The sequence below is a fragment of the Verruconis gallopava genome (assembly GCF_000836295.1).
Source record: "Verruconis gallopava strain CBS 43764 unplaced genomic scaffold supercont1.6, whole genome shotgun sequence".
NCBI classification, from domain to species: Eukaryota; Fungi; Ascomycota; class Dothideomycetes; order Venturiales; family Sympoventuriaceae; genus Verruconis; species Verruconis gallopava.
The window spans coordinates 462,154-478,152 of NW_015622142.1; the positions used below are offsets into that span (position 1 = coordinate 462,154).

General features: G+C 47.7%; 7 protein-coding genes across 9 annotated transcripts; 4 read left to right on the plus strand and 3 right to left on the minus strand.

Annotated features, from left to right (window-relative positions):
* The first annotated feature begins 157 nt into the window (after positions 1-157).
* PV09_02448 (uncharacterized protein) lies at positions 158-2,234 on the plus strand. Its single transcript, XM_016355491.1, has one exon. It carries the CDS (start codon positions 481-483, stop codon positions 1,723-1,725), a length of 1,245 nt encoding a protein of 414 aa, XP_016216627.1. The 5' UTR covers positions 158-480; the 3' UTR covers positions 1,726-2,234.
* On the minus strand, positions 2,094-5,174 carry PV09_02449 (uncharacterized protein). The gene is made up of 2 exons (XM_016355492.1): positions 4,899-5,174; positions 2,094-4,846 (listed from the first exon to the last, which is right to left on the minus strand). The coding sequence occupies exons 1-2, from the start codon at positions 5,004-5,006 to the stop codon at positions 2,240-2,242; spliced, it is 2,715 nt and encodes a 904-aa protein (XP_016216628.1). The 5' UTR covers positions 5,007-5,174; the 3' UTR covers positions 2,094-2,239.
* PV09_02450 lies at positions 5,163-7,720 on the plus strand. Of its 2 annotated transcripts, XM_016355493.1 has the most exons (7): positions 5,163-5,435; positions 5,486-5,529; positions 5,584-5,677; positions 5,739-5,836; positions 5,887-6,016; positions 6,069-7,176; positions 7,305-7,720. In XM_016355493.1, the coding sequence occupies exons 1-7, from the start codon at positions 5,228-5,230 to the stop codon at positions 7,309-7,311; spliced, it is 1,689 nt and encodes a 562-aa protein (XP_016216629.1). In that variant the 5' UTR covers positions 5,163-5,227; the 3' UTR covers positions 7,312-7,720. The 2 variants fall into 2 exon arrangements, with proteins under 2 accessions (XP_016216629.1, XP_016216630.1); XM_016355494.1 differs by having other exon boundaries at positions 6,069-7,720.
* On the minus strand, positions 7,518-9,030 carry PV09_02451 (uncharacterized protein; the record flags this gene model as incomplete). The annotated part of the gene is made up of 2 exons (XM_016355495.1): positions 7,518-8,797; positions 8,848-9,030. Coding segments are annotated over 2 exons (1,153 nt in total), but the record flags the coding sequence as incomplete, so codon positions are not given.
* A 1,600-nt stretch (positions 9,031-10,630) lies between these two features.
* On the plus strand, positions 10,631-12,219 carry PV09_02452 (uncharacterized protein; the record flags this gene model as incomplete). The annotated part of the gene is made up of 2 exons (XM_016355496.1): positions 10,631-11,391; positions 11,442-12,219. The coding sequence occupies exons 1-2, from the start codon at positions 10,646-10,648 to the stop codon at positions 12,217-12,219; spliced, it is 1,524 nt and encodes a 507-aa protein (XP_016216632.1). The 5' UTR covers positions 10,631-10,645.
* Positions 12,220-12,605: 386 nt separating this feature from the next.
* Positions 12,606-14,799, plus strand: PV09_02453. Of its 2 annotated transcripts, XM_016355498.1 has the most exons (4): positions 12,606-12,763; positions 12,871-13,327; positions 13,385-13,828; positions 13,880-14,799. In XM_016355498.1, the coding sequence occupies exons 2-4, from the start codon at positions 13,153-13,155 to the stop codon at positions 14,470-14,472; spliced, it is 1,212 nt and encodes a 403-aa protein (XP_016216634.1). In that variant the 5' UTR covers positions 12,606-12,763; positions 12,871-13,152; the 3' UTR covers positions 14,473-14,799. The 2 variants fall into 2 exon arrangements, with proteins under 2 accessions (XP_016216634.1, XP_016216633.1); XM_016355497.1 differs by having other exon boundaries at positions 12,606-13,327.
* On the minus strand, positions 14,615-15,478 carry PV09_02454 (uncharacterized protein). Its single transcript, XM_016355499.1, has 2 exons — positions 15,416-15,478; positions 14,615-15,365 (listed from the first exon to the last, which is right to left on the minus strand). The coding sequence occupies exons 1-2, from the start codon at positions 15,425-15,427 to the stop codon at positions 14,883-14,885; spliced, it is 495 nt and encodes a 164-aa protein (XP_016216635.1). The 5' UTR covers positions 15,428-15,478; the 3' UTR covers positions 14,615-14,882.
* Between the last annotated feature and the right edge of the window lie 521 nt (positions 15,479-15,999).

Below are 15,999 nucleotides of genomic sequence, written 5' to 3' on the forward strand. Positions count from 1 at the left end.
TCATGCCTTTCAGGCGCCTTGCTTTTGGAGACGTGTGTTTTCCCCCACGTTGAGCAACCTGTGATCATCGAAGGGCGGTGCTGTCTCGTGACTTGTCTCGGCGTTGACGAAAGTGGCTGAAGTCTGAGGGTGACAGAGACGAGAGAAACCTCAGGCCCTTGGCACGTCAAGGATCAACACTGTCATGCATCCAATCCGACTCGCTGCTACGCAACTGCTCACGTCTCACCGCAACAGCTCATGTTTGGCCTAGTTGAGAAACTAAGACGACCGCTGCAGCCGTCGTGCCGCAATGATGCTAGTGATCTTGCCGCAAGTACATACAAAGGCGCAGCGCTCAGCCGCCATCCTGAAGACGGGGAGCGCTGAACCACCTGACTGAGCTGCTGACCCTCATTTCTTGTCTTGTCTTGGAGCACATAAGGCATCTAAGTACATGCGCCGCATACAGAGGTCACACTATCTAGTGCGCCATTCACGATGAAAGACCAGCCGACCTTAGAAGGCGCCTATCACGCCGGCAAGCAAAGATGGCAAGAGACGGATGAAGAGAAGGCTTTTCGCAAGCTCGCTGGCTTCCACGAAATAGAAAGCAAAATGCCGTCGATAGGAACGAAACGCAAGAGCACCTTCGTGGACAGCTTTACCAGTTACTTTGGGAAGGGCAACCCCTTCGCGAGCCCGGTGGACGCAAATCGACATGTTGTATGGCTGTTTGACAACACCGCATATCAAGAAAAAGGGTCCGGGGCATGGAATGCAGAAGTAGTCTCGAGCTTCTTTGTGAAAAACTCGGGCAGAGACGAAAGCCACGTCATCGCGACTTTGGCTTCCATCCTGGGAATAACTGAAGATGAGGAGGCAAAGGAGACGTTGGAACGGAGACTACGCCCTATGTTGGACACTGTCTTGCCATCGCACACGGTCAAGATCTCGATCGGGGGCGACAAGAACGACCTGCGCAAGCTTGGACCGGGCGATAGGGATGGCATAAGCAACGACATCGTCACCTTCAAGGGCGATTTCAAGGACGGTGAAACTTTAACCTCGAACGCGGTCGGAATCAAGACGGCCATGCCGCTCACAACCACCTTTGCCGCTCAAACAGGCTGGGCCGTGATCAGTGACATCGACGACACCATCAAGAAGACCATGACGGCCTCGCCGATCGGCATTCTGCGCACAACCTTCGTCGAAGAGCCAACACCTATTACAGGCATGCCAGAGCTGTACAAGCAAATCAGTGTCGCCCTCAACAATCCTCCTTTTTGGTATTTGTCCGCTTCTCCTTACAATCTCTATCCTTTCTTACGCGAGTTTCGTTCGGCGTACTACCCTCCGGGCACGCTGATTCTCCGAGAAGCGTCTTGGATGAATCTCGCTGGCTTCCTGACGTCCCTAACCCAAGGAACCGAGGCCTACAAAGTCGACCGCATGAAGAAGCTGCAGGCCTGTTGGCCACTCCGCAAGTTCTTGTGCATAGGTGACAGCACGCAGAGTGACCCGGAGGCATATGGCGAGATGTTCAGAAGCTTCCCTGGCTGGATTGGTGCAATTTTCATCAGGAAAGTTGTCGACGTCGAGCCCATGGATGAGTCAGAGAAGAACAAACCGGAACGATTTGAAAAAGCGTTCAAAGATGTACCAAGGGAGGTGTGGACTGTCTTTGACGACCCCAAGGAGCTGGTGAGTAGGGTGGAGCAGTTGGCTACACAAGTCATTTAGTTGGGAGGATTTTGGGACAGCACGTAAGTTTCGAGCTTGGGTTGGCCTTTCCCCAGATATATACCCCCTCCCATTTATTTTGTTCTCCCGCATTCTCACTGGTGTGTTTTCACTGTTCGATCGTTTGAGTTCACTGTTAGATTTCTTAGCTGGGCTTGGTATTTGTTGTCCTCGTTGCACGCACCAAAGTTCTCTAGCGAGAGGCCCCCCATATGATTGAGCAGGATCGACGCCACTGGGGGGCAGATATATCAAGACGGCGTGTGTATCGTAAATGGGAACGCCCATCGCTGGTAAGGCACGATGGACCTAGGAAGCTTTAATGACATGTTGATTCAAGAATTGTGCTCGCTTCTTTAGAATGGCATCGCGATTTTGTAAGCTCGAATTCTTTGTGGGCGTCCAACCATGTGTGAAAATTCTCAAGCCTGCATGTTCAGTGCAGTATGGATATACATAGTTAGAGCTCTAAATTAGGGCAAGAAAATCTACAAGATATGCTGACCGCCTGGGATTAGTACATTCCATCGTCGTCGTCATCACCAAGTAGCTTCGCGTAGTCCTCAGCCGTTGCAAAAATGGGCAAGGACTTGATGCTCTTCTTCCGCTTCTTCTTGTCTTTGCTTTTGAGGTCTTTCGCCACTTCTTCCAGCGCCTTACCTGGAAGTTCAATGCCCTCGGGCAGTTCTTCGTCGCTTTCAAAGATAGCTTCGTCGTCATCTTCTAGCACTGTGACGTCGAAGTCGTCCTCGTCGGACGCCTCTGAAGCATCTTTCATGTCTTGGTCCTCGTGGCCATCCTCTTCAAAGCCATGGAAATCAACGTCGCCCATGCCCTCTAATGAAACCCCGTTCTCATCACCATCTTCATCCGCCGTGTTTTCATTGTCGTCATCTTCTCCCATTAACTCTGCAATATCCAGATCATCTTGATCCTCGTCAATGTCCCCTTCGGCGCCCTCAATCTCTGGCCGACTGCCAACAAGAGCTTTCCAAATCTGGTCCTCGTCCTCTTCATCCGTTGAATCTCCAGCTTGCTTATTGGCTTTGCTGGCTCTCTTCTCGGCTCTTGATTTCTTTTGTGCCTTACCGGCTTTATCGAAGTACTCGTGGAAGAACACTTCGTCTGCCGGCACTTCATCTCGCTTCTTCGACCAGAAGGCTTCCTTATTGAGCGCATCCTCTCGGAAACCTTCAGCGCGGTCCTTGATAAGGAGATCCGAAGTAGTAGATCCTGCAAGGGGTTGCATGATACTTGAGCCTCTAAGACCAGATGCTTTTGTCCGAGCATTACGATAAATAAATCGGTCGAGAAAGTGGATTAGAGAGAATGTCGTCGGGTCAGGCTTGTTTTGATCGAATGGCTCACATTGAAGCAGGCGCGAAGCAAAGAGTGATACTGAAGGATGATAATGTGCAACGATGGGTATCAGCTCCCATAGACAGCTTTTATCTGCATTGGCAAACTCGGGATCCCGTTTTCGAGGATTGTATGACTGGCCAGGTTTGGGCAGCGCGCTTTGTGTATCCTTCGAAGGAGATTCATCACCTTCAGGAACATCCACATATGTCTCCTCCTCGTCGTCAAATGATGATTCCGGTTCTGTAAGCATAGACTTGATGCTTGGAAATGTCTTCTGCAACTCATGGAGTAAGTATAATACGCCGCAAACGAAAGGCGGCTCGTGCAGAGTGACAATCTGCAATAAACGCTTGGCAAAGGCCTGAACCCGCTTAACGTTCAGGTCAGCTTTCAGAGACTTATACAACAGGTTCAGATACATGATATGTTTTGATGAAGAAATAAGACGAGGATCCAGCAGAGATTCGTAGAGGGTTCTGTAGTATCGATCTGCGGAGCGATGCTTGGTTGTTGATATCTGTTGAATGAGTATAAGAGCTTGTATGCCTGTGTTGAAGTTTGAAGAATGCGTGACGCGATATAAGGTGTTAAGATGCTCCTCAATGGTTTTGCTCTCAGAATCTGCAAATGGATATGCTCGGTTGACGCCAGAAAGGAGTTGTGCAATTAGGCGCTCTCGTAGCTGGAGTTCTTGCTCTGCTGCGGCTTCCTGCTGCTTCTGCATTCGTCTTTGTTTCCGCAGTGCTGTTTTGCCAGCCTTGCCTCCACCTCCTTGAATTTTCTCTTTCCTACTACTCTCATGCGGGTTCCCAGTTTTTTCGTCTTTGAGCAGGCTGACAAAAATGCTGAAGTAAATATCCAGTAGCTTGGCAGCGACCTCCGGCTCTTTCATTGACAAGATCGTCTGGTTCAGCGTGATTATAGCATAATATTTGGCGTGCATCGTTTGCCCTGGTCTGAAAATCAGGTCAGATTCTATTGTTCCAATGATGATGCTCTTCATAGCTGGATGGGCTATCATCAACTGGAGAAGTAGATGTGAAGCACGAGATGCTACTTTCTTCTCCCTATCTCCCAATTTATTGACAAGCAGGCGCAGCAAATTGTCTTCTTGCTCTGGCTTCTCCTTCAATAACTCCCAGATGAAAGTAATGGCCCGACTTCGAGTGTATTCGATCTCGTCGTTGCCCCAGCTCTCGAGAAGCTTGAGCACCTCGAAGTATGTTCGTTTGAGCCAGTCTTCGTATGCCCATGATATCAAATGGCCCTCTTGAATCTCTCCAGGAAGCTTGTCCCCAATCTTCCAATTTGCACCTTTACCCTGCAGGGCAGCGATAAGACCTGGCTGACGACCAAAGTAACGAAGTTTGCGCTCCGGTGGAAGCACTACGCCTGCACCAAGTAAATCTTTCAGTGCACTCAACGCCATAATTGCGTGGTTCCTGCTCCTCTTTCCGGCAAGACTCAACAGACTCTCGAAGGCTTTTACGTTGTGCAGTGGAGATTCTTGTATCACAAGCGTCAATGCCGACACCTTGTCTTCCAAAGTACCTGTGTTCATGAGTTCTTTCATGAACTTGGCGGACGAGTTCTTTTCCGCGTTCGCTGCGGCGTAACGAGAGCATTCCCGCTCAAGCAGTGTATTGGCATGGTCGTGCAATGCCTGGACAACATCAGGATTTGGAGGCTTTGGATCTTCCACCGCAGGAAGCGGCGGAAGTTCTGCTGCATGCCAATCTGGACGTGGTTGAAATATTTGCTATCAAGGTCGTTCAGCTTGCGATAGGACGTTAAGAGTGACAGACACCTACCGACGGTTCTGTAGCTTTAGCCTTCCCATTGGTCTCCTCTTCCTTCTTCTGCTTCTTTTGCCTTTTACCGTCAGCATGGCCTTCAGCGGCCTGCCTCTTCTTGCCCATGCTGTCGGCCGGGAAAGTGATGCAAAAAGGCTGAGAATTTCCTGGGAGCTTTTTTTCTTTTGAAGGAAATCTTGGCGCTCCGAACCAATCACATTGCAGTGCGCTCGTGAACTCGCAGCCTTTGGCTAGAATCCGCAATCAATGAAACTTTCCATTGCCCGTTCTAAGTTCTCATCAATCATCTTTCGTATAAGTGTCAGGTTATCTCTGATGAAATACCTATGTTGGGACGTTCAGGAATTATTCAGCTTCGATGGCCAACTTCTGGCGTCAGGATATCTCGTTCGTACCGCCAAATCAAGCCATTGTCAACCGCGACCGATATAGGCGCGCCTTCATCGCAGAAGAGTTTCGGACCATGGCACAACAGAAGACTCAGTCGGTTATGGACGCCGACAGGAGGGGTTATGACAAGCGAGACAAAGCAAGGTAAACAAGTCATTATGGCCTCAAAACCTTTCTGCTTATCAATCGCTCAGGTGACGCGACGGCTTTGTTAGTCCAGGCAGGCTACATTCGTCAAGTATGTGCTCCTGAGTATATTTTTTCTATAATATTCAGACTGATCTTCAATTAGACTCAATCTGGTATATTTCATTATCTGCCCATGGCGAGCCATCTTGAAGACATGCTACAACAAAAATTAGCGTGGCATCTCGAAGTAATGCTAAGTAATTCTGATCTCATTGTATTTGCTTATTTTCTAAAGTCCCTCAACTAATGGTGAAAGAGATGCTTCTCGAGTTTCTCTTTCTGCTCTATCATCAGAAGATCTCTGGCGACGAAGTGGCCGAATCGGGAAAGAGAGTCTTTCGACTGTGCAACATCAGGTTTGTTGCTATTATACTATCGGATTAGTCAATCTCTGACCTTCTCGTAGTTTCTTACTGTCAACGACCGTAAGAAATCTCATATGATTCTCTCTCCCACACATGAGGAAGAGATAACTACGCTTGTTGCAAATGATGCGAAATCTTATCACGATTTTCCACTGCGGCTCTATCAAATCAGTGTGTACCTTCATTACCGTAGCCATAATCAATGGAATCTGACTTAAAAAAGACCGGAAATATCGAGATGAACTTCGACCACGTCATGGTCTTCTCCGGACGAAAGAATTCATGATGAAGGATCTTTACACGTTTGACCTTGACGAGACGGCTGCAATGAAGACATATGAAGACGTGCGAGAAACTTATCGTACCTTCTTCCGACGTCTAGGTCTACCCGTTATCGAGGCAAAAGCGTCGTCTGGAGACATGGGTGGTAATCTAAGTCACGAATTTCACATCCTTTCTGAATCCGGAGAAGATACTCTGCACATCTGTCGGTCTTGTGGGTTCGCCGAGAATGAAGAAGTCACTATGAAGCCATCTGGGTCTCCGATTGAAGACTATAGCTGTCCTCAATGCAGTTCGAAGTCGATGTCAGCTCACAATGCGATTGAAGTCGGACATACATTCCATCTAGGGACTCGTTATAGTGAGCCACTTGGAGCTGTCGTAGAAGTTCCAATGGAAGTACAAGCCTCAGAATCCGATATAGAAGGGTCCCAATCCGTACGCAAGACAAAGCGAGTACCCTTGCAGATGGGTTGTCATGGCATTGGCGTTTCCCGTCTACTTGGGGCGACTGCTACGTTATATTCTGATAGCAAAGGTCTTCGGTGGCCACTCCACTTCCACCCGATCGGAGCCATGATTATCATTGACGGCCCTGCCAATGAAGTTCCAGGACTAAGCAGCATATACAATGCTATTCACAATATTCAGCATAAAAGACTGAAGAGCGTTTTTCCGTTTACAGCTTGGGTGGATGATAGGAACCGATCGTTCGCCTGGAAATTGAAAGATGCTGATCTTGTGGGATATCCAATCACTATCGTCTTGGGTCGCAAATGGCGGGAGACTGGGGAGTACGAAATCAAATGCAGGTTTAACCCTTCACTCTCGATCACGTCGAAGTATTTAGTGGATTCGCTTCTCGGGATTCTGAACTCCTTGAACCCCGAAGCAAAAAACTCGAATCAATATCTAGCTAACCATGAAGCTCATGGGCTCGAGAAAGCAGCTGCCGTGCAGCACCCTACGTATGTCCCAGAGGATATACTAGAGGTCAGTGCTGAGAAAGAGCCGAGACCTTCGGAACCACAATATTTAGTGAAAGAAAGGTGAGCAAAACCAACACAAATATCGTCATCACACACACGACGAGCGTGGAGCAAAGATCTAGATCCGTAGTATCACGGCGCCTACAAGAGAAGACTCGTATAGGCCAAACTCGACTGACAGGAGACAGACTGTGAGAACAGCACGTAGTTGAGAATTTGAGACTGCAGTTACAGAACCAGACAAAGATGCCAAAATTCACGAAGCCGAAGCTGAGTCTGCCGTATGATATGAAGGTCATTCGAGAACGCATCTTCTTAAGATTTACGAGCTCGAGAGATTACTCGCATCGCAAAATCACAATATAGGTTCACAATTCAGTGGCCGTACTTGAAGAGGGATTGGACTCCTTATTCTTTCCTTCTAGCTCTGCCGTCCGAACACAAGATTCTACTTATTTTGAGTAGATATATGCTTAACATTGGTTAAGATATCCTGTACGATAGCCTGTAGTATAGAGTTAATACCAGCCATCTCTGTTAGACATAATTCGTGTCACAAACGATGGCTCGAATTTAAGCTGGAGGCATAGACTTTTGATCAAGCCCATCTATGAGGTCATCCCCTAGCTAGTTTACCAATGCCCTCGAGCGCGTAAAAGTGCAGACAAAAACAAGTCAAAGGCCTACGTCTTCGATGTGACGTAGGCTCTTTCAATTCGCCGTATTTTCCATATCGGAAATCTTCTGCATGATTTCAGTTTTCCAAATCTTATATTCCGCATTTCGATCCTCGCTTAGCCAATCCGTGGCATCTGTCATCATGCTCCCGAAGCCTCTCTTCGGCACTTCAAACACCTGCATAGATCTTTTATCAACTTCGAAATGAGCTCCTGTTTCTGAAGTCATATCAGGACTTGACTCATCACCACCCATGTTTGCCTCAGGTAGGTTGTAATACCATTCCATGTCCAGCCACCTTTTCTCTGCTTCTCTTAGCAGATTCTCGATCATACTGATCATGTTGCCTTCATCTGTCTTCAATCCGTCTGGTATGGCCTTTCCAATAGTCTCCATTGCGGTTTGGCGTTGTTTTGCATATTCATCTGGCTCAGGAGCCCCTACCATGCGAGCCCTGGTGAAGAACGTTACTACAATGATGAGGGCCGGAATATACTTTTCATCGAAAGCGGCGATGACTTCAGATTGAATGTCATTATTTGCAGACTTCCTTGCTCGCTTCTTGGTTGGAGTCCCAAGCCCTTCTCCTTGTTGTTCTTGTATCACTCTCACTATCGAACAAACTCCAACGTAGATATGCGGCGCGGCGTTAGGAATCTCAAAGGCCTTGCATAACAGCCTGATCGCCGGCATTGTCCAGCTCGCAATAGCATTGTCACCGTCAGAATTAGCATGCTTTCGCTTCGTGCTCGACAGCATGTGGACAGCTGCTTTCGCTTTAGAGGTTCTTGCAGGGGTTCTTGTGGGGGTATCATCGGCTAACTGTCGCCGGGACTTTGAAGGCGTGGACGGCTCATTTTGCCCCCGTATGCTATTCTTTTGATGCTTACGTGGCGTACCAGCAGTCAATGCGGAGTCAAGGTATGCGTAGACCTTCTTATATACCTTGGGAGCCACAGGCGGTCGCACCACGATCGTAGGTAAATTTAACTTAGTTTTCAATCTAAAGAGTATTAGGAGGCAGGATCAGAGTATATGAGCTTGACATCTCACCTATCGCAAGCAATATTTGCACAAACATATCCACGCGCTATCTCTTCATCTTGTTTCAAACTGCCGGCTTTACTTCGCGACTGAGATAACAATGACACTGCGAGCTCAAGAAGTTCTCGTGGCAGCGGAAGTGTTATTGATGGTAGAAGGCTCAGCAGGTCTTGTTCTACGGCTTTGTTCATGATCAACGAGGGGGTTATGGTAAATTCACGCGACAGGATGAGCGCGATTCGTAGGTGGAGTCGGAAATTAGCACGCGCGTGATCATGTGAATCACGCGAAACCAGGTCCCACGGAAAACTAAGACAACGCAATACATTTCATAACTAGAAACAGTAAAATGTTTTTGCTTTCTTGAAGTCCAGCTTTCTTCTAATGAACTCGGGAAGACCGCTCTGAGTTCGCTGTCTATCAAACACCGGACATTTCCTCTACCTACGGTTCGCATATTTCTCTTCTTGGTCGAATAACAAAGCAAAGCGCTAGAAGCACGCCATCTCCGGGTGCCCAAGTAGACCTCATTCTTCATACTATACGCTCTTTCCGACTCTCTAGCATTCTCGATTCGGAGCCTTAAACAATGTGGAAACTTCTTCGTGCGCTACGTGGAATTCAGATCTCTACTTGTACGAAGAATATACATGTATTGTGGGTCTAACTTTGAAGGACCACGTCGCTTCTGTTTCAAAGCACGGAAATCTTTAACTTCTCTAAGCTCATGCAGTCCCGTTCTCAAAACTGGACCGATAAGGGATGTGTTTTGTGATCCATTCATGATTGCCTAGCTTGGATTCGACATGAATCTTTTTTTAAACTATGTATCGCTCTCTTAAGTGGCTGAATCTCCTCAATACTGCTCGTCAGATCAGGCCATTTGCAATAAGTAATGAAGAAAGTGTGCGGCAATGCCTGGTGGAAGAAGCATTAGAAATTAAGTGCCTTGGGAATATGATCTTTGCCATGCACCATGTAAATCATTCCGAACTTTGCAAGCAGATGACTTTACTCGAGGCGTCTTTTCTTCATTCACCGAAGTGCAGTAGTGAAGATGAGAAAAGAAAAACTTCGTGCTGCCGAAAGTCGCGCGTGGCCAACAAACGGGTTATGAGTCTCTATTTGATTCTTGAGGGGTGAGATGAACGAACAACTTGGATGCTTCTGACAGCGGCTACAGAAAAGGGATATTTTTAGGCAAGGAACGATGTCAAGATTTCGAGTGGGAAGATAGCTTCCATAGATTCAGCTACGCTGATGTTGCAAGATAATTCAGCTGACAAACGTTGCCTGATCTGTCCAAGCGTCCCGTTGAACTACATGAACCTTCAATGCTGAATCACCAGGAATTGTTCTTTGAGTAAGATTTTGCGACGCCGCCAACTTGAGTCATTACTGAATCAATCCAAACGACTGAAAATCTTTTTGGCCTTCCAGCAGACTGCGGTGATAGGTCGAGAAGAATGTGTCTTTGAAAGCGTACTTTTTAAAAGGACCTCTCTGTCAATACTAGCTGCGAAGTAATGGATGACAATACTTATGAAGTAATTGTCGTAGGAGCAGGTAAGAAAAGACAAAGCGTTTCACAATATTCCATCTTACGGGATAAGGAATATCTGGCTTGGCATTTGCACGGTTCTATCTGGACGTTCACCCAAAATGCAGTCTCCATATTCTCGAGAGAGAGGACGGACCGGGTGGAGTATGGAGTCGAGGTCTGTGAAATCTCCTGTATTTTTACCTGGAGGCTGAGACGAATTCAGCTCGAGCATATCCTGGTTTCTGGTCTCAAACAGGTTTGGGTATGACCGAATTCTCTGACCGTCCAATGTCTGTTCCTAAAGGAGCAAAGCTTCTTCATCACCTGCCTGAAGCTTCTTTAGTAACGGAGTACCTCGAGAACTATTGCGACAACCATGTCTATGATGGGACGTCTTTGCGGGAACGTATTACTTTCAATTGCGAGGTCCGAGCTATAAGAAAAGTTGAGAATGTATGGCATATACGTGCCGTTACTGGCAGTGAGGAGAACATATACCGCACTTCGAAATTGGTCATGGCATCAGGTCTTTACACATTACCGAACATGCCCGAGCTGCCGAACATTGAGGTTTTCCTGGGCAAAATTGTCCATCAAATCGATTTTGGACGATCAAAAGTCCTAGAGGACCCGAACGTCAAAAATGTAGTAGTCCTGGGAGGCGCCAAGTCAGCTGGTGATATTGCCTATGCAAGTGTCAAGGCTGGAAAATCAGTATCTTGGGTGCTACGTGAAAATGGATCAGGTGCTGCCACTTTTACTCAGCCGAAAGGCAAGCTGTGGTATAAGAATACTCCGGAGATTGCAACAACTCGCTTGACAAGCCTGTTTACACCGTCAATCTACACTCCACAGAATTTCATATTTAAGTTATGTCATAGCACAGCAAGAGGACGGTCTCTGATGAAGACCCTTTTCGTCTCAGCAGATCGGGACATTCTCGCACTGGGCAACTTTCGCAACAGAGTAGGTGCGCGACCTGGTTTTGAAAAGCTTGAATGCACACCGAAGTAAGCCGTCAAGGTGGTGATTTGTGCATATCTGAACTGATATTATATAGTTTATTTTGGTTAAACGGTTTTGTGGGCATGGTGCAGCAACATGACTTCTGGCAAACAATCGCCGAGAATGTCGATGTGCACAGAAGCGATATAGCAAACGTCAATTCAGACCGTATTGAGCTCCGAGATGGAACGTCTATTGTTGCTGATGCTATCCTGTGCGGCACCGGATTTAGTCGATCTTTCGCTCTATTCGAAAGCCCTTCCGCAATGGATCTTGGTTTACCAGTGCCTCTGAAGTCTGCGACGAAGGCAACTGTTGAATGGGAAAAGTTCGAAAAGGAGGCGGATGAAGCGATTGTTCAGACCTTCCCCGAGCTTGCCAATCCTCCTCCATGCCGTCCAAGTCCAGCTACTGCATACAGACTTTACAACTTGATAGCGCCACTCGACGACGACTCTGTGGTGTTTTTGGGATATCTCGGTGTCCTTAACGCTTTCTATACTGCCGAATGTCAGTCTGTATGGGCAACAGCATACCTCGATAAGAAGATATCTCTGCCCAGCCGTGAAGAGCGTATTAAAGACATTGCAAAGATGAACGCGTTTTCAAAGCGACGATATCCTTTCCTTGGCCAAGATGGTGCTGCTATCAATTATGATATGGTAGGATACTGTGATCGGTTGTTGAAGCAAGTGGGGCTCAGCAGTCACTTGAAGACCAGTTGGTGGAAGTATTGGTTTGGAGTTAACAATGCCTCGACATTGACTGGTATCAAGGACGAATACCTGGGATTGTTTGGAGATAAAGTTGGAACGTCTCGGTCGGCTGGTTAATTATCCGTCGAACATGAGATCGACATTTGAACACTCCAGTGCTTGAAATCTATGAGAGCCACTAACATGATAGGGGTGCTAAGGGCGGATAGTAGCACTGTGGTAACGCATAATTTGCTAGGAATTTCCCCAAGACTGCAATCTAACTTTACATAGCCATTTTTTGGACATTGATTCTGGCCTCTTAAAGAGTAATTGGTTTGGGAGGATGATGAAGCCTAGTTTTGATATAAAGAGTAACATACCGGAGAGCGAAAGGTTTATATATCAGAAATTCACTGCGTGTGAAGTACTGCGAAAACAAGGGTGTGTACTTGCCAAGCTTTGAAACAAATCTAAATTCAACGCCATCCGGGTACCTCTCGATCATACCAGATGTGATCTATCTATGATAAGAAGATCAAGCGCCCTTTAATCCACTCGACCGGCTCCAGATGCCCACAACACGATCAGGCAATCACTTTTTGACCGCTTCTTGCCGCCATGTGCACGAAGCAAACGGGTTGTGTAGCCGTGCCTAGACGCCGCGCCCTTGTCCGTCTTGGTACTTGAGAAAATCCCTACGTTACAGTGCGAATCCAGTTTGTTTGCGGCATTGAAACACAGTAATCTTGATGCTCAAATTCCTGTCTGACAATACGGCTCATGCAGTAGAATTCTTCTCCTTCAAAAATTTGCCCCCTGCAACGGGTCGCAAGGTCGAGAAGCACGGATTGCCGCGCCGTCGCTATATCGCTCGGCCGGTTTGCGTGCCCAGAGCCAACGCTCGTCACCAGACTTCTCGGCTGTACAGTTTGAGAAAGCACCTGAAAACTATGTCTCTGCTTTCATGGCCCTCAAACTTTCATCTACCTTTTGTCGTCCGCCACTCATCCGCAATTTTCTTCAAGGAATTTTTGATGTCTGCTATACCTACCCGCCCTCGGTTTTCTCATGATGCTACTTGTAGCAACCAAGCAGCAGACTGTGGCCCTTGATCAATGCCCTTTTGGATATTCATTCTACACGTGTAATAACTCTCGAGTAGTCTGGACGGGTTGCTGCTTGTTGGATCCATGCAACACAGGATGTCCGGCAGACTCACAGGCAACGGCAAGGAATAGAGCTGGTAGGTACTGATGATGAGCGTTGAGGCCGGTGTGAATAGCAAGGCTTACCAAAGCAGCTACTCAATCATTCCCTACTGCCTCGATTTCAGCAAATATGAAACCACGGGCGGTGGAATCAACGCCCGGTCTGGCTACTGACTCTACAATTTCTGCGGCAAACACCGTAACACGCCCGCCCAGCGCTGCCAAGACAACATCGATCTGGTCCTCATCAACTGCGCTTGGCGGGGATACAAGCCCCGATAATGTCTCGAAAGATCCATCAACTCAGACGCTCATAAATTTGATCGTCGATGATGGCAACGAATCGTCATCCAGCGGCAGCGATGTTCCTGCCATAGTTGGAGCTACCGTTGGTGCCCTTGTACTTGCTGCTCTCATATCGACAGTTTTTTTCTGCTATAGAAGAAGGAAATTCAGAACACGCCGTCAACGTCGCTCTGAAGCGACTGCGTACAAGTCTGAGAAACGAAATTTTGACATCAGAGGTGCAGCTTTAGGTATGTTCGAGTTATGTGATACTTTCATCACTCTAATCAATGACCCTACAGGCCTAGCAAAGCCAGATATGGCCAGAACTAGCCGAGAATTCAACCGAAAAGCGCCATTGAACGCGTGCAACAACAGCAGCACTTACCCAAGTGTAGATCTTCCCTTGTCTCTCTACACTCTCAACCCTGCTTTGAAGAGTAAACCTACTTCCGAAGTAGCCGAAATTCCTGTGGTAACATCAAACATCTCGACAGCGGACTCGTCGCCTAGGCCTCTCGAGTGCTATGATCCCCAAGGCCAGAGCAAAGCTAAGCAAAGTTCCACCTGGGACCCTAATGCACTACACCATTCTGACGCATCCAACTTTGACGTCGATCCGTCGTCGAGTTCACGATTGCCCCATGCTTTTGCATACGACAGACATTCAGGCCATGATCTTTCGGGCCTCGCTAGCGGCAAAACTCCAACAATTGAGAGTTCGAGTGTATTACCTGCGCTTGTCTCAGAGCGCGCTGCGGACACGAAACAACACACAGGGTCTAGACAGGAGCACCGGACCAGCCGCGCAACAGGTGCTACCTTTACTCCAGCTCCTGGAGCAACGACTGTTCCATCAATCAAAGTTATTGCCACAAAGGCTAACTTGGTCTAAAATCTTGTAGTCGGACAATTCACACCTAGGCTTAGGCGCAAAAGTGACTCGGGTAGGCTTATTTTTCAGCACTTGGCATTTATGAAGCGTGTTGCATTGCGATAGGCGTTCAAGGGGTATAGGGCCATCTTTACGAATGATGCCTGTCAATAGTGATATCTCGGATTTGATTCAGCTGCCACAAAATATAAAGCAAGGCAAGCCGGCTCAGCTCGCATCCAGTATCTATAATTTGATAATAATCTACGACGTCGGTGCCCCTGCTCGGTAATTCGTAGACGGAGCCACCATATTTCATCATCTGTAATCCAAGCTTTTGCATTCTTGATCCAGATGAAATGTCTTTTGTAGAACTCGCCAGTTTTATCGTTTTCAGACCGCTAGATTCCGGCGTCCGCGTGTACGGGCTCTCAGCCAGCAAGAGGGTTGGCATGAATCGTCACTTTCGTGATCTTTGGCATTCCGTTGATCGCCCGGCCCTTTTTGTCTACCTCAAGGTCTTCTATAGCATCCAGCACCTCCTCTCCCTCAAGCAGCTTCCCGAAAACGGTGTTCTTGCCGTCCAGAGTCGGCTGAGCGGCGAAAGTGATGAAGAACTGACTGCCGTTCGTATTCGGGCCCTTGTTCGCCATGCTCAGTATCCCTCTCGCATTGTGTCTCAGCGTCGGTCTGATCTCATCCTCGAACGGTTCACCGTCGTAGATTGACGGCGACGTCTTGTGCTTGGTGTCCGAGGCGGGCGATCCAGCCTGGCAGATGAATGTCTTGATGATCCTGTGGAACGGGCTGCCGTCGTATCTGCCGGATGCACAGAGGGCGAGGAAGTTCTCTGCCGTTTTGGGCGTGGACTCGCAGAAGATCTCGAATTTGAGGTCACCTAATGTGGTATGAAGCTGCGATTCGTGTGAGCGACGTCGCATGCAAGCATTTCCAGGTAACTAACTGTGACCGACATGGCGAAAGGTGGCTAAAGCAATGCCCATATTTGCTCTGGAACTGCCATAAAAAAGGTGCTTCTTTGCACAACCTTAGTCCCGTCCCCATTTACTTTGACGATGACGCTAGTCTGAAAATGGAAATTGCGGATCTATTTATCAAGCGCTCCACTCGTGCATGTTTCGCCATCTATTTATGAATGGTCTACCACGGCTCCTTGTAAGCAGATATGCGGTCAGATGTCTTGATCTGAATGCAATTTCTTCTTCAGGCACTCCCGGTAACAATGCCGCCAGTTCACACAAGTCACTGTCAAAGCGACTAGCCACCCTCAAGTGTTGACAAACTAGTGCTGGAAGTTACATCCAAAACATCGGCGAAAATCTGCCTCGCCGAAGCCAAACTGTGAAATGAAACGCTTAATATGCTTGTAAACGATGCTGGTGTATAGCATGCCATGCCCGTTTCTGGCGTTGATGTTAAAGCGGCACGCTCCGAGTTCGACATCAACTTCTGGGCCCAACAATTCTGCAGTTACGCAAGCCTTTATGCCCCCTCCTTGCAGCTCGGGAGTACAACCAGAAAGCGAGC

Bases quoted from the DNA above. Each gene is read 5' to 3' on its own strand.
- PV09_02450 (XM_016355493.1), top strand. From the start codon at position 5,228: ATGTTGGGACGTTCAGGAATTATTCAGCTTCGATGGCCAACTTCTGGC. The intron at 5,678-5,738 runs GTAATTCTGATC...ATGGTGAAAGAG, and splicing joins GCATCTCGAAGTAATGCTAA to ATGCTTCTCGAGTTTCTCTT. The intron at 6,017-6,068 runs GTGTGTACCTTC...GACTTAAAAAAG, and splicing joins ACTGCGGCTCTATCAAATCA to ACCGGAAATATCGAGATGAA.
- PV09_02453 (XM_016355497.1), top strand. From the start codon at position 13,153: ATGATGCTACTTGTAGCAACCAAGCAGCAGACTGTGGCCCTTGATCAA. The intron at 13,328-13,384 runs GTAGGTACTGAT...TTACCAAAGCAG, and splicing joins AACGGCAAGGAATAGAGCTG to CTACTCAATCATTCCCTACT. The intron at 13,829-13,879 runs GTATGTTCGAGT...ATGACCCTACAG, and splicing joins CATCAGAGGTGCAGCTTTAG to GCCTAGCAAAGCCAGATATG.
- PV09_02449 (XM_016355492.1), bottom strand. From the start codon at position 5,006: ATGGGCAAGAAGAGGCAGGCCGCTGAAGGCCATGCTGACGGTAAAAGG. The intron at 4,847-4,898 runs GTAGGTGTCTGT...CGACCTTGATAG, and splicing joins CTAAAGCTACAGAACCGTCG to CAAATATTTCAACCACGTCC.
- PV09_02448 (XM_016355491.1), top strand. From the start codon at position 481: ATGAAAGACCAGCCGACCTTAGAAGGCGCCTATCACGCCGGCAAGCAA.